Consider the following 21,365-nt stretch of genomic DNA (forward strand, 5'->3'; position numbering starts at 1 on the left):
AGGGGTTTTGATGAACATGTTTTGTTAGTGTGTCACAGTGGTACTATAAGAAGTGAAGAACATTTCAAAGTAAACTACATTTTAAAACCCTGAATGCTTTATTAAAAATATGTTTACTTGACATTTCTCCGACAGATAATACACCACAGTACAATCACATTTTGAATTAATATTTAATATACCAAATGGTTTCTGACAGAAACTCCCTGCAAGCAAACCAACTTCATACTTTGACTTCTTCTTCTGACAAAAACACAAAAGAAGAGAAGCCTGGAGTAGTCTGAACAAACAGAGGGTAGAACACCATATCTGGGGTTGAATTGAGTGTCTGACATCCCTTACTGTGTACAAACACGTATTACTGTGCTGCTTTCTGGCACAGTACTACAGTGTAGTGAAGGTATGGAGCTCTGAAGGAGCATGTGACACCTTTTGTAATCTGAATCCAGGCTCATGGGAACCCCGAAAAACACATCATCTTGTTTGCCATTACAAACAATTACACAGCACGTGTTTCACAGAATACTAGATTAGCTAAGATAATTATTTTGACTCTGTAGAAGTTTATATTAGCATTATGTTACACTTGTACAACTGTACAAATGATTGTTACAGATCATTTTGTTCCAGTCTCCTCAGCTTACTAAAGTCCTAAACTTTTCTTTTATTCTTTCTTTAATTGATTCCTTAACAAATCTCATGCACCTTCCCCGTAAAAATGAGTACTGTGTGTGTATCAAAGCTCGATAGATCTTCATCTGTGTCATAGATTGTTGACTAAAAACTACACAAACACTGGGTGATATGTTCCTTCATCACCGTCAACACACACTGAACCGTATTTGGACTCAATCCCACATATACCGTCCTGCTGCCATCCATCCATCCATCCATCCATCCATTGTCAAACCGCTTATCCTGCACACAGGGTCGCGGGGGGGCTGGAGTCCATCCCAGCCAACTTCGGGCGATAGACAGGGTACACCCTGGATTGGTCGCCAGCCAATCGCAGGGCAACACAGAGACACACAACCATTCACACTCACACTCACACAACTACGGGCAATTTAAAGTCCCCAATTGACCTGATCCCCAGAGCATGTCTTTGGACTGTGGGAGGAAGCCGGAGAACCCGGAGAGAACCCACGCTGACACGGGGAGAACATGCAGACTCCACACAGAAAGGCCACTGGGCGGAATCGAACCCAGGACCTTCTTGCTGTGAGGCAACAGTGCTAACCACCGCGCCACCGTGCCGCCCGTCCTGCTGCCATGATACTCACAAAAGCACCACATTTGTAGTCATTCAGCGACCCGTGTGTCGGAGTAATGTCTGTTAGGAAATGACCACACATGTTCCAGCAGGGCTTCAGTAGGAACCAAGGGGCCAACAGCTGAGTGTCACACAGGTCACACTGTCAAAGGCATTGCTGCTTTGGATTTGTTGACAATATGAAACAAAACAATAACACCAGCTGAACTGGGAATTTGGAGGCTGATGGGTTTTAAATTAAGACACAGGAAGTGTTTTAATTTTAAAAAGTAGGGTTTACATTTTTTACAACCTTGTCATTTGCAAGTGTCTTCATCATTTCAACTGTTTTTCTTGTAAAAAGAAATTGTATTTATGTCCATTATTAGTATATTGGCCTTACAATAATACAAAAAAAAGCTAAAAAGCGTAATAAGTTCAACTTAAAACATGTAACAATTCAACTCATATGAAAACTGCTGGATGCAGGGGACGACAGACAAAGGACCAATGAGCAAAGACTAAGTAGTGAAGAGTGCAACACCAAGAGCAAATCTATACCAAATCATTATTATGACATCATCCTTTGATCTCTGCAAGTCTCCACACATCAGCTGTAGAAGGCATCCATGTGTTCTATAGCAGTCCAGTAAGCATACCCAACATGCTCATCATATTCAGGAATGTTCAGATCACATTCCTTCCTGCTAGAAGTGGCTAAACACCACTCTGCATTAAATGGTCATAGGTGTTCCTCAAGTTGATGGCCCTACAGTTCATATCTCACAAGGTTCAGGCAGTGAAAAAGGAAAAAAGCTGAAACCTCAACAGAGCAGCTTTGACTCAAGACGGGATCAAAATAACAACACACAACCTCCACAAGGCACCGCTACGTCGGAGCCTAGCACAAGTCAATGAACCCCCCATAAATACATAATGGAGTTGATGCTAAATAGCAGGAGGTGGGTGGTACTGGATGGTACTGAGGGTTGTGTAGCCCAGGATGGTACCATGGCCCGTGTCCAGTACGCTGCCGTCCTCTGACCCAAGCTGTTCCTGCTTCCTTCAGTCACTTCTAAATGTGTGATTGTCCTCGGGATCAGCAGCTGTCCATGCTGCAACATTCTGACAGCAGAGGAGACAAAGAGGTCAGAGCACATATTTGATTCTCCACAGGAGGGGGTGTGGAGACTTGCTTCTAATCATTATAGTTGTTGGAAGTGGTGTTTTAGCCAGACAGTGTGCTGTTGCTGCTGCTGTGGAAAATAAAATCCCCAGGTCACATGGTATGAATTTCATCGGGACGCTTGGGTCTCCTACTTCTATTCAGTCTCCCCTAATTCAAAAAATTATTTGAAAAATAGATGTTGGTAAGAATCCCTCATTGATTTTTATTCTGTATCAGTCCAGACATTTTACCCCAAAATGACCACTGTCTGAATGAGAGATTGTAAATTACACAAATATCTTAAAATGACTCTGCAAATGCTGTGGATTTAAAGGGGACATATTATGAAAATTCCACTTTGCTAGTGCTTCTACACGCTGGACAAAACAACTTGCACGTTTTTCTATGATTCCTGTAATGGATTAATACTAATAAATACAACCTGTTTGGAATTTCCGGCGCTTGCCGACGTCATCAGACCAAGCAGGATTCACCTACATAACCTTGGCCCGCCCCTCACCAATCCCCCTAACACACCAAAGCACTCAACTCTCAAAATGCGCTGTCGTTGGCTGCAGTTCTACTGGGTCGGATCAGTCTCAATAATTGCAAATGCGTTCAGAACAATTCACAAATATACTCGATTTACAAATGCACACAGAAAGATTTATAAATAAATTTGACTCACAAATTCATACAGAACAATTCAAAAATACAATGCATGTATTTGTGAATCGTTCTCCGTGCATTTGTGAGTCAAATTCATTTGTAAATCCTTCGGTTTGCAGAATTACTGAGACTGATCTGACCACATACAGTTTCGCACAATTCTCTACATGGCGTCACAAGCTTAGAAGGCACAAGACCAAAATGGATTCATTTCATATATGAAGACCAAATAACGGCAAGAATTGGAAGAAAAGCTGTGGGTTTGTGCAAATAATATTGAAACCGACTGTTTTCTCAACCTGGGCCAATACTGTATAATGCTGGACCCACACAGTGATTAATATGCTTTTTTAACATCAAAGCATGTGAATGTGTTAAGGTGTAAATCCTGAATCCAAGTATAAGTCTTAAAATTAGCTAATATGTCTCCTTTCAAATGAAGACAGAATATGCTGAGATCATCCACACACACACTGAAAATCCTGCTTTATTTTTCAAACAGTCTCTACCAAACTTTTGCTAAAAAAAATGAAATCCTCTTATTCCCTGGATATTCTTTCATCAAGAGATATTTCAGTCAATCTGTCAATTTATTCCAGCCATATTCAACCCTCCACTCAACTTCTGGTAAGAGTTTAACCACTTCTCAAAGAGCTGTTTATACGCCATTTAAATAACTTCCACCCAATATCTAAACCAGGGGTATTAAAATTCAACGAGGTCTAGTTCCAGAGAACTTCCTAACGCAAACATGACAGTAACGTCTGTTTAATGCAACACAGTGTCGAGAGAAGAGCATTGTTAGTTGTTAATGTTGTCTGGTCTGGTCATTGAATTATTAGGGTTTTATCTCACTAAATTCAAATCAAGATTATGCATGAATTTATTTCACCAATAGTCGGAGGGTGAAATCCCCTCATGATGCTAACTCAAAACTAGTGCCAGGCAACGATTACAATTTTTTATTGCGAATATTATTATGAAATCTTTTTCAATAATCAAAAGTCAATAATTCATTCAAAAGTACTCCTCAGCTTTATTTATGCGAACACTAAACAAATAAGGTGCCCCATAACATGGCAGCAGTTGGAATTTATTCTTAACCTAAAAATGTATTTACTCAATTTAAAAATACATTTAAATGGCCATTTGTTTTCCTAAAAAAAAGCAAAACAAGTTACAATTACGTCTTATGTGTATTTAATAACCACAGTAGTGGTTATAAATAACGTTTCTTCCATCAACTCTGTTGTTTCGAAGAGATTTAAAATGAAAATGTCTCCATTGTTCTGTCCCCACCAGTGCTTCATGTCTGCTTGAAGAGCAGTTCTAGGTCCGCCCCCAATGCTTTCATTGGTTGAGAAGCGTAATGACGCCCCTCCCAAGCCAACAGTCATCAACATTGCACCCTCATTGAGACCCATGTGTCTGTTTGTGTATTTAGAGAAAGTGTGAGGTAGGATTTACAAATAGTAGTAAAATAGTAAATTAAAAAAGAAATTAAGCCAAAATAACTTTGGCATTGATGAATTATTATTATTATTAACGTGTCCAGCACTACTCAGAACACAATGTGAGAAAAAAATCTGCATTTCAGTCCTACTTCCTCCAGTTGAGGAGCCTGATGAAATCAATAGCTGACAGATAATCCAGGCTCTTCCTGTTTGAGAAAGCACATTAGTTTTTAATGTTCATACCATTGTGCCCCTTTGTATCCTGGACATCCAGGAAGGGGGCGGGTCCCCAGATACGAACGGTTCCGTCATCAGAGGCGCTCGCCAGCAGTCCTGGCACAACAGGGTTCCAACTCACACAGTTGACTGTGCGGGTATGACCTGTCAGCTCAGCGATGGGCAGCTCACTGCGCCGGTGCCAGATGTAAACTTTGTGGTCTGTCAGGAAAAGCACACTTCATCAGCCGCTAACACTTTTTTGGTGGGATTTTACTACTTTGACTTTAGTATGTTTTTTGTGTTTAGATTTTTTTTTTTCCTTACTTCTCTGCATGCATCAGGTCAGATGTTTATTTATGTCTTACAATCGGAGACTAACCAACGCAATAACCCTGATGATATCATCATAGTGGTTTAGGGTTAGATAGGGTTTAGATCTCCACAACAAAGAACAGCTGAGCCAAGCTCAACTGAACTAAACTAAACATGATATTGTCTTGCCTTCACTGCCACTTGCGATGAAGTCTTCATTGTGCCCTCCGAAGCAGGAGTGGATAGTGTAGAAGCCCTGGGTCACCCCTTGGTACTTCCTCAGCAGTACCCGGTCGTGCAGGTCCCATAAGTGCACTCCCTACAAAAAACACACACTTCAAGTTTGAACTCACATCTTACTGGACAACGAGCTGAGGTTCAAATAAAAAAGGAAGTAAATTGTGAATTTTAGGAAATAAGCAGCTGCTCACCTGAGTTGCAACATTGAGCAGAGCTAATCTTCCATTTTTGGATACAGTGAAGGACATGATTGGGTGGTCCTCCTGCACTCTGTAATGATACACATAATTACAGGATCTGTGTCGATTACATCGTCTCCTCTTTGACATCGGGAAGCAGATGAATTGGGGAGCAGATGTTTGACTATTCCAGTGGTTCCCAAATGGTTTCAGTTTGATGTACCAATGATGAAGGCAGGAACATTGAAGCCCCCGCCCCCATTATAATCTCATCTCCAACAGCTTATCTGGGGTCTGATCGCAGGGACAACAGATGCCCAAACCACTTCAACTGGCTCCTTTCAACGTGGCTCTACTCCGAGCTCCTCACGGACGTCTGAGCTTCACACCATATTTCTAAGGGAGTTGCCAGCCACCCTCCTGAGGAAACCCATTTTGGCCGCTTGTACCCGAGACCTAGTTCTTTCGGTCATGATCCATTCTTCTTCGAGAGCGCTGCCCTCTGGCTCAGCTTTCTTTTTGGCACAACAGTGCGTTAAAGCGAGTGAAATACGGCCCCCGCTGCTCCGATTCGATCCGTCTAAACTCACACTCCATCTTCCCTTCACTCGTGAACAAGACCCCGAGGTACCCAAACCCCCTGATACTTGGGGCAAGGACACATTCCCTACCCGGAGTAGTCAATCCATAAAATGAAATAATAAATGTAATATTTTCATTTCCAAAATAGGAAATATACAGTGTTTCTACTTGTGCTCTTTATAAGCTACACAGATGCTGCAGTCTTGGCTCATCCTCCTGCAGAATATATTGCACTGTGTATGACGACTGAGACTGAGTAGAGAATAAACTCCAACTTCTTTTACTTCAGTATCCTTGGACTCACTCGGTGATAATGTACTAGTGTAATATTTCATAGTTTAATTTTATCAGAATGTTAGTGCAAAAGTGATTGGTAAACTGAGCTCTATGGTTTTGAGTACTCTCTTCAACCAGTTGTTCGACTTTCTCACAAATAGATCCCATCACCTCCTCCATTCCAGTGTTGACCAGCAGATTCCCGCAGGGCTGTGTGCTCAGACCCCTCCTGCCCACGCAGCACACCCATGACAGCTACCCCAAATATAAGGAGAACTTTTTCATGCACCTATATGTGCCTGCTTGTTCATGTGCATTCACAGGCCATAAAAACTAATGTTGTGTTTGGTTTGGCTTGGTTACATTGTGTACAGACACCTACAATGAGGAGGAGAAGAGGCTGTTGGTTACTCCACCCAGTGATGGGGGTCACTTACATGTTTCGGTCGGTCAGGTCCTCAAAGTTGTATCCACGGATGCGTTGGTGTGTGTCTGATGCAAGGACGGTTCGGCCGTCACTCAGACACCACAGGCACTGCACCCGAACTCCTTCCCATGAGTCCAGTAAGTTTCCATCCATATCCTGGGAGTTGGAGGAAACCTAATACTTTCAGGAACTTCACCTGCTACATGGCCTCCACAATTTTTTTTTTTTATTGGAAAGTAATCAGTTTATGAGTCCTGGAAAACTGAAACTAAACTGTTAATGATTATTGACCGAGTAGGGTACAGCAGTCCAAGTACTCAAGTAATCCACATGCTTCACATGACTGCTTCTAGTGGGGTAAATTAAACCCTAAACTACTTAACATACCAAAATGAGATCCAGATCACACTGGTCTGCTACAGTGTGATATATATATACATATATATATATTATTTTAGCATGTCATTTCCAATACATATCCAAGGTTCCTTGTGAACAAACAAGCTGCATTTGCACATTGAAAACACCCCTGAGAGGCACACTGTTGGTAGCTGTACTTTACACCTCTACAAATGTTTTCTTTCCAAATCAAAGTGTATAAAGAGTTAAAGATGTAAGAGATGAGAAAGACACTCACACACTGGTAGAACTGGCCTCTCTGTCCGCCGGTGACGAAGCGTTTCCCATCTGGATTCCAGGCAACGCTGGTCAGGCTATCCTCATGAGACTGACTCATCTTTGTCCGTAACTCCCCGGTCTACGCAACAGAATCAAGGTAAGAGACACCACACTCAACACTACATCACATTGCTTTTTGAGTTTTCACGTGACTCTCTAACTGTTTGAAAGTACTGATCTCCCATCAGATTTTAATGGGTTTGGGAAAGACTAAATAGGTGGTAGGAGGATACAAGGGGACAAAATTAGTTTCCTCCGTAGGGTGTTTGGGCTCAGGCAGACATCACAACTGGAGTTGAGGTGCTACTCCTTGTTGTCTAAAGGAGTCAGTTCAGGTGGTTTGGGTATATAATGGAGCTTAAGCGGTAGTTCAGGAAGGAAGACCCCCTTTACGCCACGCGTAATTCATAATTGTGTCTCAAAGTCCCTTGACCTTGAGACATTCGTCCACCCCATACGTCACTTCTGCTGCGACTTGGCTGTCTGTTCCATTCTGTCTGCTCCTCCGAACGTGGTCAAGAGATCTATCCTTTTGCAGGCCAGCATATCCCAGCATGCAGTGCGGTACAACGAGGATGTAATTTATTCAGGACGCAGGCGGGTGATCCGACAGCGCAGAGGATTAATAGAATTCAGAGAAGTAATAGAATTCCCTTGAATATCAACTGATAGAAATGTTTTATTATAATATATAAAATCACATCTTAGTTTATGAAATCTCAAGTTACGTGACGATATCATGTTTTTAAATACACAAAAGACGCAAGAATAAACTGCTCTTAGTGATAATGCTAACTCCCCCCACCATACAGCCCCTGACCCAGACTCTCACCTGAACCCCTTCATGAACATCAATGTACCAACACACATTTATAACAAATACCTCAACCGACCAGCTCAAGTAACTGGGAGCCGCTGCGCTGTTAACAGCAGCTCACCTGCCCGCATCCGCCCGTAGTTATTAGTGAAAAGGCATTTTAATGCAACTCAACTTCCACACATAATGAATAATATCCTAATTAAGGTTGTGACAGTTTTATATATAGTTTATACCTCATATTATGAACAGAAATGGATCAAAGGGACCTCAAGTAGAATCTAAAATGTCACTTTCTAAGTCGGTAACGTTACATTGAGAATGTATACACAAGGAAACTGAACTTGGTTGCTTTGCTCCTTTTGTTTAGTTATGTGATTATAAACTAAATACATTTATTTTTGATTTATGGAGCCAGGAGGAAGAAGCATCAAGCTCAAGGAGAATAATGTGTGCAGTGAAATTCAGTTACTGTAGCTTGGGCATTTTCTGTAATACATTATGGTCACAGTTAAAATAGCTGGTATCCTATGCAAGAAAATAAAAGGGTAAGTAAAACCGGCGATAGCTAAAAGGAGCAGCGTAGGTAAAGCTGATGACGCAAGCAGGAAGTCCCCCCCGTAGGCTAGATCGTCTCATTTCAGAGACCACTCGGTTCAGCCTATGTGGCTGTTGGAGGACCCAGCCCAGGTCTACCACGAAGGCGTGGTCCTACAAGGATGCAGCCCATGGAATTGAGTCAGAGAAGTGGATGTGGGTGATGATGTGTAGTGTAGAACAGACTAGAGTCTGTAGAGAAGGACTGGAAAAAGTGAGAAATGTTGTACCTGTACATTCCACAGCCACAGCTCAGAGCAGTCATCAGGTCCGCAGGCTATCAGGAACGCATCGTCGGGGCTCCATGCCAGGTAGGAAACACCATAAGCATGGCCCTCCAGAGTCTTCATAAACTTAAGCTGATGGGTTTCCTGCCGACCAACAGGAAAACCTGTCAACCCTCGCATTCCAGCTAGTTTATCCTGCTGTGAAGAGACACTGACAATAAGTAAATGAGACATTACCGCATCCACGTGCCACACAATGACTGTGGTGTCTTTGGACCCGGTTGCCAGTTTGGTGCCATTGTTGGAAAACTTACAAAACCAGACTTCGTTGCAGTGTTCCGTGAGAATCTGCTGAGTGTAGCAGGGGAACTGCTTTCTGAAGATACGGACCACAGAGAGGCTTCATAATGCTACTCAAACACAACAGCATTCATGGTTAGATGCATCATTTTGACAAATATCTTACATGGCTATTTTGTAGTTTGAATGATTACATATGTATCATGAATAAGGCCAACATTAAGAACTCTTTTGAACTGATTCCAGAATAAAATAGATTGTAAGGTGATTTCTGAATATTGTTTCAAATAAAAATGATGATGATTAATTGTTAGGGTTAGGGCGCAAATTTCAATGGTTAATTAAAAAGTAGTGTATTGAAGTTTTATTTGTGCAATCACATAAATTAGGCAGCAGTATTCCCTTAACACTGTAGCTGTCATGACCCTGGCTTCCTCTTCCCTCCTTGTCCCCTGTCTCCCTCTTGTGGTACTCTCAGGCAAACACCCCCTGCCCTTGCTCTCTCTCTCCCCTCATTATCCCTCACAGCTGATTCCCCTCGTCCTCATCATTGTCTCACCTGAAACCTCTTCCACCTGATTTTGCCTGCTTCTTATTCCCTCCCTCTAGCCTTGTCTTGTTGTCGGATTATTCCATGAATGTAGGCACACGCGTCAGCACTCGTCTCGTCCTGTCTTGCCCTGCACCTTCACCGTCCGCGTATTTGTGACTGTGCCTTTCCAGAGTGCCCGACCGGCGCGCTTCCCCGGCAGCTCATCTGCTTTCACCTCTCTGCTGGATCCGGCTGGTAGGGAGCACCCCGGGATCCCCGAACGCTGTCCTCACGGGAGTAATCCTTATGCCCCTAAGTTCCTGATTTCCCCTGTCTGCTTTTGTTATGTTTCCGGCCAACGCCAGAGGACTTTGAGTTTATTCATTATTGAGGACTGTTTTTCCTTTTGACCATTAAAAGACTCTTTACCGCATCTCGCTCCTGGTTTCCCATCATTCCATCGTAACAGAATAATCCGACCAGAAGATGGACCAGGCGAGTGGCAATCATCTCCACCAGGCCGTCGAACTTCAGGGAGCCCTCTTGGGCAAACACGAAGAGGACCTATCTTCCGCAAGACGGACCATTGACTCCCTGACCGCCCAGATCTTGGACCTCACCCAGCAGTTCCACCTCCATCGCCTCGAGGCTACTGGGTCGACCGGGGCGCGCACCTCATCTGAGCCGCGAATTAACAACCCGCCTTGCTACTCGGGTGAGCCAAAACAGTGTCGAGCTTTCCTCACCCAATGCGAGGTTGTTTTTTCTCTCCAGCCGTCCACTTATGCCAGGGAGAGGTCCAGAGTGGCCTACGTTATTTCCCTTCTCGACGGGCGCGCAAGAGAGTGGGCGGTGGCCAACTGGGAGGTAGAGGCAGACTGCATGTCTGAGTTTTCCCTCTTCAAGGGAGAGATGATCAGAGTTTTCGACCGGTCTGCACACGGAGATGAAGCATCCCGCCTCCTATCGACGCTGCGCCAAGGAGGAAGATCTGTTACGGACTTCTCTATTGAATTCCGCACCCTGGCCACCACTAGTGGTTGGAACGAGACGGCCCTCGTCGCCCGTTTCCTCGAGGGCCTTAACCCTGAGCTCAAGGATGAGATCCTTGCCCGTGAGGTCCCCGATGCCCTCGATGCCCTCGTCGATTTGGCTCTCCGCATAGAGAGGCGTTTCGAGACACGACGGAGGACCCGCAGGATGGACCTTCCGCCATTTCCGGCCTCTGCAGCAGCACCCCCTCCGCAACCATCTCCTGCTGATCCTGAGCCAATGCAGCTGGGGGGGCTCCGTATATCTCCACAAGAACGACAGCGCAGGATTATGAACCGCCTGTGCATGTACTGTGCTGCGGCTGGCCATTTTGCCTCAAAGTGCCCAGTAAAAGCCACCGCTCGTCAGTAGGCGGAGGGTTGCTGACGAGCGCTTCATTCGGGTCCTCTCCTTCTAAGTCCTGCACCTCTCTTCCAGTACATCTCCAGTGGCTGGGATCATCTGCCTCCTGCGCCGCATTGGTTGACTCAGGAGCAGAGGGGAACTTCATTGACGAGACTTGGGCTCTAGAACAAGGGATTCCCCTCGCAGACCTGCATGACCCCACCCCCCTGTTCGCTCTTGATGGTAGCTCCCTTCCCATGGTGCAGAGAAAGACCCTACCACTCACTCTCACTGTTTCAGGAAATCATAGAGAGACTATAGACTTCCTGATTTTCCGTTCCCCCTATACTCCGGTGGTATTAGGCCACCCATGGCTAGTCCTTCATAACCCCCAGATTAACTGGGCTAACGGCTCGGTAATCTCGTGGAAACTGTCGTGTCATGTTGATTGTCTGTCCTCTGCCGTGCCCCCTGTCTCTTCTGCTGCTGTTTTTCAGGAGGAGCCAGGTGATTTGTCAGGAGTACCGGAGGAGTATCATGATTTGCGGGAGGTGTTCAGTCGTTCCCGGGCCACTTCTCTCCCCCCTCACCGCCGGTATGACTGCAGTATAGACCTTCTCCCGGGCACAACGCCCCCGCGGGGTAGACTATACTCCTTATCCGCTCCCGAACGCGAGGCGCTCGAGAGGTACCTGTCCGACTCACTCAACGCCGGCACCATCGCTCCCTCCGCGTCCCCCGCAGGGGCCGGTTTCTTCTTCGTTAGGAAGAAAGACGGTTCGTTGCGTCCTTGCATAGACTATCGGGGCTTAAATGACATCACGGTCAAGAACCGTTACCCCTTACCACTGATGTCATCAGCTTTCGAGGTGTTGCAGGGAGCTAGATTTTTCACCAAGCTTGATTTACGCAACGCCTACCACCTTGTGCGTATAAGGGAGGGGGACGAGTGGAAGACTGCGTTTAACACTCCCCTCGGACATTTCGAATACCGGGTTCTCCCGTTCGGCTTAGTAAACGCTCCCGCGGTTTTTCAAGCCTTAATCAATGACGTCCTACGGGATATGCTTAACATCTTCGTCTTCGTCTACCTCGACGATATTTTGATCTTTTCACCATCGCTCCAGGTGCACGTCCAACAGGTTCGTCGTGTCCTCCAGCGCCTTCTAGAGAACAAACTCTATGTTAAAGCCGAGAAATGTTCTTTCCACGCCTCCTCCGTCACATTTCTGGGTTCTGTCATCTCTGCCGAGGGGATTAGTATGGACCCGGCCAAGGTTCAGGCGGTCACTGACTGGCCCGTACCAGACTCCCGTGTCGCGCTACAACGTTTTCTCGGGTTTGCGAACTTTTACCGTCGCTTTATAAGAGGTTTCAGCCAAGTCGCCGCCCCCCTTACCGCGCTAACCTCAGTCAAGTCCCGTTTCAGGTGGTCAGAGTCCGCGCAGAGGGCGTTTGATGTCCTTAGGGGCCTCTTTACTACCGCGCCCATCCTCCTCACTCCTGACTGCACTAAACAATTTATAGTTGAGGTCGACGCATCCGAGGTTGGTGTCGGGGCTATACTCTCCCAGCGCTCCGTTACTGATGGTCAGATACACCCCTGCGCGTTTTTTTTCCCACCGCCTATCCCCCGCTGAGCGCAATTACGATGTCGGAAACCGCGAACTACTAGCCATTCGCCTGGCTTTAGGCGAATGGCGACAATGGCTGGAGGGAGCCCACGTACCGTTTATTGTATGGACGGACCACCGAAACTTGGAGTACATCCGGGAGGCCAAGAGACTCAACGCTCGCCAAGCCCGCTGGGCGCTATTCTTCACTCGTTTTAACTTCACCATCTCGTACCGCCCGGGGTCTAAGAACATCAAGCCGGACGCGCTATCCCGTCTCTTTGACTCCTCTCCCCCGAATACCCCGGAGGAGATTGTTCCCCCGGGTCGTGTGGTCGGCATGGTCGTCTGGGGGATTGAGAAGCTGGTTAAGCGTTCTCTTGCGCGAGCCGTAACCCCTCGGAACTGCCCTAAGGGACTCCTGTTTGTCCCCGCGTCAACGCGCCGGGCGGTCCTACTGTGGGGACACTCCTCTAAATTTGCTGCCCACCCCGGCGTTCGGGGCACCCTCGCGGTAATTCGTCAGCGCTTCTGGTGGCCCTCCGTGGAACAAGACACACGTCGGTTTATTACCTCCTGTGTCACGTGCGCGCAGACCAAGGCCGGCAATTCCCCCCCAGCCGGCCTGCTCCGTCCGTTACCCATCCCCACCCGCCCTTGGTCACATTTAGCTCTCGACTTCATCACCGGGCTTCCACCCTCGGCGGGCTACACCGTAATTCTAACTGTGGTCGATCGCTTCTCTAAGTCAGCCCATTTCGTTCCGCTCGCTAAACTCCCCTCCGCCAAGGAGACCGCCCAGATCATGGTTGATAATGTTTTTAGGTTACACGGTCTGCCGACGGATATCGTTTCGGATAGGGGCCCCCAGTTCTCTTCCCAATTCTGGAAGGAGTTCTGCCGCCTTATTGGGGCATCCGCTAGTCTGTCGTCCGGGTTCCACCCCCAAACTAACGGCCAGGCTGAGCGAACCAATCAGATCGTCGCCCGCATCCTTCGCAGCCTCACCCATCAGAACCCCTCGTCATGGTCGCAACAACTATCCTGGGCCGAATACGCCCACAATTCCCTTCCCACCGCGAGTACCGGTCTCTCGCCCTTCCACTGCTGTTTTGGCTACCAACCTCCGCTGTTTACGTCCCAAGACTCGGATTCCAACGTCCCGTCCGCACAGTCCTTTATCAGCCGTTGCAAACGCACCTGGAGGAGAGTGCGATCGGCCCTTTGTCGAGCAGGTAGACGCATGTCAGTCGCGGCCAACAGACGCAGAATCAAGAGTCCGCGTTACACTTGTGGTCAGAGGGTTTGGTTATCCACCTCTAACTTGCCTCTCCGGTCAGAGTCACGGAAATTATCGAACCGTTTCATAGGACCTTTCCCTATCACTAAGATCATTAACCCAGTCGCAGTGAAGCTCCGTCTCCCGCCTAAGTTTCGCCGTGTCCACCCTGTGTTTCATGTCTCCTGTATCAAACCCGCCATTCGCCCCCCCCCTCGTCCTGTTCGATCGCCTAGTCTTGTCGAAGACGCTCCTGCCTACAGGGTTCGCCGTATTCTCGATGTGCGCCGCCGGGGTCGCGGTCATCAATATCTCATCGACTGGGAGGGGTACGGCCCAGAGGAGAGAAGTTGGACCCCCTCCCGGGACATCCATCCCGCACTGATCGATGACTTCCGCCGGACCCGCCGACTATCCCAGGGAGCGCCTGGGGGCGCTCATTGAGAGGGGGGGTACTGTCATGACCCTGGCTTCCTCTTCCCTCCTTGTCCCCTGTCTCCCTCTTGTGGTACTCTCAGGCAAACACCCCCTGCCCTTGCTCTCTCTCTCCCCTCATTATCCCTCACAGCTGATTCCCCTCGTCCTCATCATTGTCTCACCTGAAACCTCTTCCACCTGATTTTGCCTGCTTCTTATTCCCTCCCTCTAGCCTTGTCTTGTTGTCGGATTATTCCATGAATGTAGGCACACGCGTCAGCACTCGTCTCGTCCTGTCTTGCCCTGCACCTTCACCGTCCGCGTATTTGTGACTGTGCCTTTCCAGAGTGCCCGACCGGCGCGCTTCCCCGGCAGCTCATCTGCTTTCACCTCTCTGCTGGATCCGGCTGGTAGGGAGCACCCCGGGATCCCCGAACGCTGTCCTCACGGGAGTAATCCTTATGCCCCTAAGTTCCTGATTTCCCCTGTCTGCTTTTGTTATGTTTCCGGCCAACGCCAGAGGACTTTGAGTTTATTCATTATTGAGGACTGTTTTTCCTTTTGACCATTAAAAGACTCTTTACCGCATCTCGCTCCTGGTTTCCCATCATTCCATCGTAACAGTAGCAATTAAAATATTTATTGCAAATCTCTACCTACACATAAACTAATGTAATCAAGGAGATTTAAAATCGCCAGTCCTTTTCTGCTTTGGTTCATGTGAGCGCTGCAGCAGTCTTAGGTAAGTCCCCCAAATGCTCTCATTGGTTGAAACGAGTACTGACGGCCCTCCTGAATCAAATCTGATCAACACCCCTCCCCCCTCTGTGACCCATGGATGGTCTTTATGTGGATTCAGAGTCAGTGAGCGACAGACTTTAAAAATAATAATTTAAACTAAATTAACATGCTACAAAATTGTCAAGTTAATTCATAAATTCGTTAACGCTATAATAACGCCTTAACTCTCCCAGCCCTAGCAATAATGCGTAACATAGCGGCGTCTAACAGAAGTATATGACAATGTAACACTAAAGCTGGACCTTTGAAACAACGTGGAAAGTGTGGCTACTTACCGGCTGCAGGCATGGTCCAGCAGCAGAGACACTGAGTCCAGTCCACTGTCCAGCTTGGTGTTGTGGTAGAGGCAGCGCTCCCTCTGCAGCTCAACCGCCTGTTTCAGCAGAGTCTGCAGGCGACGAGGAGGCAGCATCACTGACGGAGGCAGGTATGCTGCAACCACAAACAGATTTATTGTGAACATATAGTAAACAGCTACAGTGAAATATGACGTGAGTGAACATGCATGGGTGTCAGACAATTGCTTCATTGTTATATTTCTATGTAGTATATATATTTTCTCTTCTGCTTGCTTCCTGGAGCGACATCAATCTGGGGGCGAAGGTGGTGCACGGAGTTGAGAGGGTGGGTTTTTTAATTAAACATTTGCGAAACATTTGCAAAGTAAGATGAGATGCGTGAGATGGACTTTTGTTTGCAAATGTTTCATTTGCTCGCGTGCATGGACCTGATTTGCGCTCTTGGATATTGACATGATTTGCCTTCATAATGTTGGAGTCCTTGATGAGCAGGGAGGGAGTTTGACAGCCGACACTACAAGTCAGCAGTTCACTACAGAATCCTACTTTTGTTCCATTTGAAGTGAAGACCGTAACGTGCCTCCAGCAGCTCTTCTGCTGCTGCTCTACTCGTTATCCAGCTTGACAAGCTAATGTTTGCTTGTTAATAACCGCAGTATAGCAGGGGGGTATAGTTAGCAAGACTAAAGACACATTTTTATCCAGTCGCCTTTCAGGCCCATTCATTTTCCAATCTATCATGTAAATATGTTGTGCTTTGCCCATATCGGTTATTGTTGACAAATATTTGTGTGTTTTGTACTTTAATGTCATTTTAAAGTATGTGGTGTATAAAATGTGGTGTACTTAACTTGCACTACAATGATGGTTATAATTTCATGAATAAGCCTTAAGTGAATGTAGGGGTGTGTGTGAGTTTGTGAGTGCTGGGAGTATGTGAATGTGTGCGTCTGTGAGTGTAGTGTAGAGAGTTATAGAGACGATATTGCATCTGTCGATTAAGCTTATTAGACTTAAAGAATGTCTTGAAGGACATCAACACTTGGATCAACGCCTTCGAAGTCAGCTGTCTGGTGATATAGTTTCTCTGGATAGAATTGCTCTGGTATCGAGCAGCACATCAGCATAAAGAAGAAAGTTCTCTTTGACCTGGGTGTGTCCTTTAACTCTCATATAAAGCAGACATCAAGGACTGTCTTATTTGATCTTCGTAATATATCAAAAATCAAGATATTCTTGTCTCAAAGTGAATTAGTTCAGTGGTTTGTTACTTCTAGACCAGTTTACTGTAATTCTTTATTATCAGGCTGCTCTTATAAGTTTCTTAAGCCTCTACAGTTGATTGCTGCAGAATGCTGCAGCACGTGTATTAACAAGAACTAAGAAATGGGATCATATTGCTCCTGTATTAGCTTCTCTGCACTGGCTATCTGTCAAATCAAGAATGGAATTTAAGGTACTTCTCTTCAACTATAAGGCACTTGTGGGGATAACGCTTAAGACTTTCCTCCTTGATATCGCCCTTATAGTCAGGGCTGGCTCAGGTTAACCTGGACCAGCCCTTAGATAAACTGCCATAGGCCTAGACTGCCGGGGGATTTCTTAGGACACTCCTCTCTCTTTCTCTCGTTTTATAATTATCTCATTAATGCAAATGACTAATTCACCTTCTTCCACCGAGTTTTGGTGCTTTCTCGCCCTTTCCATGGATCATGGTTAGATGTGGACCGTGGTCCTCCCTTCGGACATAGCCCTGCTGACACCTTCCACTTCTAACGCCATTATTATTACTGTCAACATTGATGCACATCACTAACTTTGTTTCTCCCAGTATAGAGTATTTGTCCTTTCTGGCCTTGCAGGTTTTCATAGATGTGGTTCTTCTATCCTGTCTCCTGCTGTGACCCTGCTGAAAACTGCTGCTAATACCTCTATCATTATTAATCACGTTACCAATGCTGTCATCACAAACCAACATTACTGACTTTTCTTCTTTCCTGAAGTCTTTGTGCTTTCCCTCCCCACAGGTTTATGGAGACGGTGGTTATATCTGATGGTGGTTGTCCATGCAGTGGTCCTGCTATAAACCTGGGATACTACTCGCAATATTTTAACCATTTCTGTCATAGGTATTGAACGTATTGTACATCTTTTACGCTGTTCATTCTGTACACATGATATCTATTGTGGTCTATCCATCCTGGAACAGGAATCCCTCATCTGCCAATCTCCCTCATGGGAGGGTTTTTTCTGGGGCGTTTTTCCTGTGCCAATGTGAGGGCTTAGGGATGTTGCATGTATACAGACTGTAAAGCTCTTTGAGGCAAACATGTGATTTGATTTAAAATTAATTGAATTGATTGATTTTGGGAGGGGCCAGAGAAAACTACAGTCCAACATTGTTTTAGCATATTTACCCACAATTCCACGTTAACTTTAGTGACCTAACTTTAGTCATTACCGCCGATGAGAATTACAATCTTAATGTATTTACGTTTATCCTTAACCAGGGGTTAGGACTCAGAAAAGGTGAATTCCAGGAAGCTGTCAAAACATATAATATTTGCACATCTGCTTTTTCCTTTTTCCTCATACAACCTGGTAAGAGAAGAATATTTTTTCCAATAACTCCATTGTAGGACGGAAGAATAAATAAGAGTCAATACAATTTATTTGTTTGGCTGTTTAATCACACCTCTAAAACATAAAATCACATTAGAGCAGTAACATAAAATCGTGTTCACTGCATCAGAGCAGTATCCTGGAGACCAGTATAACCACTTAACGCAACTCCTGCTAAATTACGTCCTTGAGAGTCACCTACACCATGGTGTTTTAATAATGCCATTGTATTATGATGGCAAGATCCTACTGTTCAATATTAACATCCTACTGAATGTTCGTATTTGAAGCGGTTGAGAGGAAAAACTTTTGGGGGCAGCTGCTTGATTTCAGAGTAGAGTAGACTATAAATGTTACTGTGGCTGCTACTGCTCTACATCGAAATGTAAAGTATGTAAAAGGAGAATAAGTCGGACTGCACTCACTCTGCAGCTTGTCCAGCAGCTTGGTTCTTGAAGACGTGCCTTTGCCTTCCCACTCTGCTTTGGCTCGCAGGTCCTCGGCGTGGCTGCACATCAGGTACCTTCACAATATGTGATAACATTGTCTCAGCTGTGTTACTCAAACCTGCTTATGCAAATTGCAACTCATATGATCACGGTTGGTCCTTTAAAATTACTGACTACGTAAGAAAAAAGCAGGAAATGTCTTTGGCTTTTCAATACTAGACAAACACCAGTCTCACTGTTTCATATTTATTATTGCACATACGGCCTATGACAGTAATAAAGCCTTGTCTCTAACAAGTTTAGTGTATTTGGCCAGCATGACGAGTGGCACAATTTTAGATTGTTTTCAGTTGTATGATCTCCACTGCATTAAAGTGTGACATCTTGTCAAAATTAACCATAATATTAAACATAAAGCCTGACTAGCTTTGGCTCATGGAAGTCAGTTTGGTCCTGAGTTTCATATCTCAACATCCAGCAATGTTTTGACCACCATGCTGTAGACGGGCTGTAGCTGTCTTTTTATTTAGCGTGAATCTGTCAACTACAGCTGACAGAGAGCTGTGGATAGCTCCATCGTAGCTGCTCGTTGCAGAAAGAGCATTGAGGAGCGCTGAGGAGAGAAATACGTTGATGGAAAGGGATTAAACCGGTCTATGCGGTCAGTGTTGTAGTGGTATGTGGTGGCCTTGCCGTTTTGGATTTTCCATAATTCCAAAAGTTCTGTCCAAATTCTTTACAGCTTCAGTATTTGCAGTGTCTTATATCATATAAACCGTTCTATTGTAGAGCTGGCTATATGCTTAGGGTCGTCGTGGTGTTGGAAGATGAATCTCCGCTCCGGGCTCATGTCTTTTGCAGACTGCATCATATTTTCTTCAACGATTGCCCTGTATTTGGCTCCATTCATCTTTACCTCCATTCTGAACAGTTTCCCTGTACGTGCTGACAAGGCGCATCCCCACACCATGTTTCACTGTTGGGATCAGGGTGATAGCCAGTGTTGCGTTTCCACCAACCATAGCCTTTTCCATTGAGGCCGAAAAGTTCAATTCTGGTCATCTGACCAGAGCACCTTCTTCCCCATGTTCGCTGTGTCTCCCACATTACAGAGGCATCATGGGCCTCTTGGCTGCTTCTCTGATTCATTTTCTCCTTGTCCGGCTGGTCAGTTTGGGTGGGCGGTCTTCTCTTTGTGGCTCGGCCATATTTTTTGCATTTTTTCTTTTTTTGATGATGAATTTTATGGTGCTCTGTAAAATGTTCAAAAGCTTGAGCTATTTTTTTTTAATAATCTAACCCAGCTTCATACTTTCAACTTCAACTTTATCCCTGAGCTGTTTGGTGAGGTCCGTGGTCTTCATGATGCTCTTTGTTCAGTAATGCTCTCTAACAAATTGTATTCATACTAAAAATAAATTGCAGACAGGTGATTTGGTTATACCATGACAAAATGTAGAAAAGTCCAGGGGCGGTGGATACTAGATACTAGATAAGACACTGTAATTAGAGCTGCAACTTTAAATATGAAGAGAATGAGCAGCATTTCACTTTGCAATTGCTGTCTGTGTAAATAAAAACACTGCTAGATACAAATTTCAGGGGAAGTCTTCCCTGTCTGCTGGTGAACTGACCCGCTCAGAATGTGGATAAGCTCTGTGTTGTACTTGAGAGGGGTTAGCTCTGCTCTGAGGACCTGCAGGGCCTCCAGGACCTTTCCATCCTCCAGATACTCCAGATACTTCTGCTGCAGCAACAGGAACTTCATCCGCTGTACAGAAGGACAAGAATTAGAATTAGTCACAGACTGTGTGTTCTTCATCATTTACTCTAATGACATCTAGGCCTGGACCCAAATATTCAGCTATTTGGATGTCTGTGCAATGGATATGTTTTGTTTTGTCCTAATTTTCAGTAGCTCCCCATTAAATAAAATAAAACAAACGTTCTACGACGGCACAGAAACAAACTTTCACTTTTTAACGGAACATATGACGAATATACTGATATATCTAGGCAACGTCGTAGGGTGTGTGTGCACAAACTAACGATCTCTTACGCAACTTAGTGTACAGATGGAGTGAAGATGTCTCTGTCCAGAGCACGATGCACTCCACACCGCACACTCTGCACTGCACACTCAACTACACTATTCTCTACACTACACACCACTCTACACTCAACACTGCCTACTTGGGGTTAAGCTACAAAAAACAAAAGTTTACAGAGACTTAAAGTAGTTCACAATGATGCCAGGCAAATGTCATTAAAGTGAGCCAGTGTGGGAGTGGAAAGTCCATATTTTACAAAAAGAAATATTACCTATAACGGTATCCGCTGGCTTAATGACTGACAATGAATTTATTTTGGTTTCATTAAGGCTTGGTACTTAGTCCAGCTTGGACCCAGCTATGTAAACATTGGTACAACTGCTCTTTTTAAGACATTGCTAGGCCTATGTGTTTTTTTGTTTGTTTTTGTGTGTCATTCGTTTTTATTGGCTTGTCTCATCGGGAACCCAGAGTCTGAATAAAGTTTGATTGATTGATTTAGCTTTTGTCAGTGGTACGAGGATTGCC

General features: G+C 45.3%; 1 protein-coding gene across 1 annotated transcript; it reads right to left on the bottom strand.

The window, feature by feature from the left end:
• Positions 1–79: 79 nt before the first annotated feature.
• wdr26a (WD repeat domain 26a) lies at positions 80–20,623 on the bottom strand. The gene is made up of 11 exons (XM_078095318.1): positions 20,421–20,623; positions 18,763–18,860; positions 15,692–15,848; positions 9,335–9,473; positions 9,101–9,241; positions 7,416–7,535; positions 6,789–6,934; positions 5,506–5,584; positions 5,264–5,393; positions 4,787–4,981; positions 80–2,377 (listed from the first exon to the last, which is right to left on the bottom strand). The coding sequence occupies exons 1-11, from the start codon at positions 20,609–20,611 to the stop codon at positions 2,352–2,354; spliced, it is 1,422 nt and encodes a 473-aa protein (XP_077951444.1). The 5' UTR covers positions 20,612–20,623; the 3' UTR covers positions 80–2,351.
• Between the last annotated feature and the right edge of the window lie 742 nt (positions 20,624–21,365).

This window comes from Gasterosteus aculeatus, chromosome 20 (genome assembly GCF_964276395.1).
Source record: "Gasterosteus aculeatus chromosome 20, fGasAcu3.hap1.1, whole genome shotgun sequence".
NCBI classification, from domain to species: Eukaryota; Metazoa; Chordata; class Actinopteri; order Perciformes; family Gasterosteidae; genus Gasterosteus; species Gasterosteus aculeatus.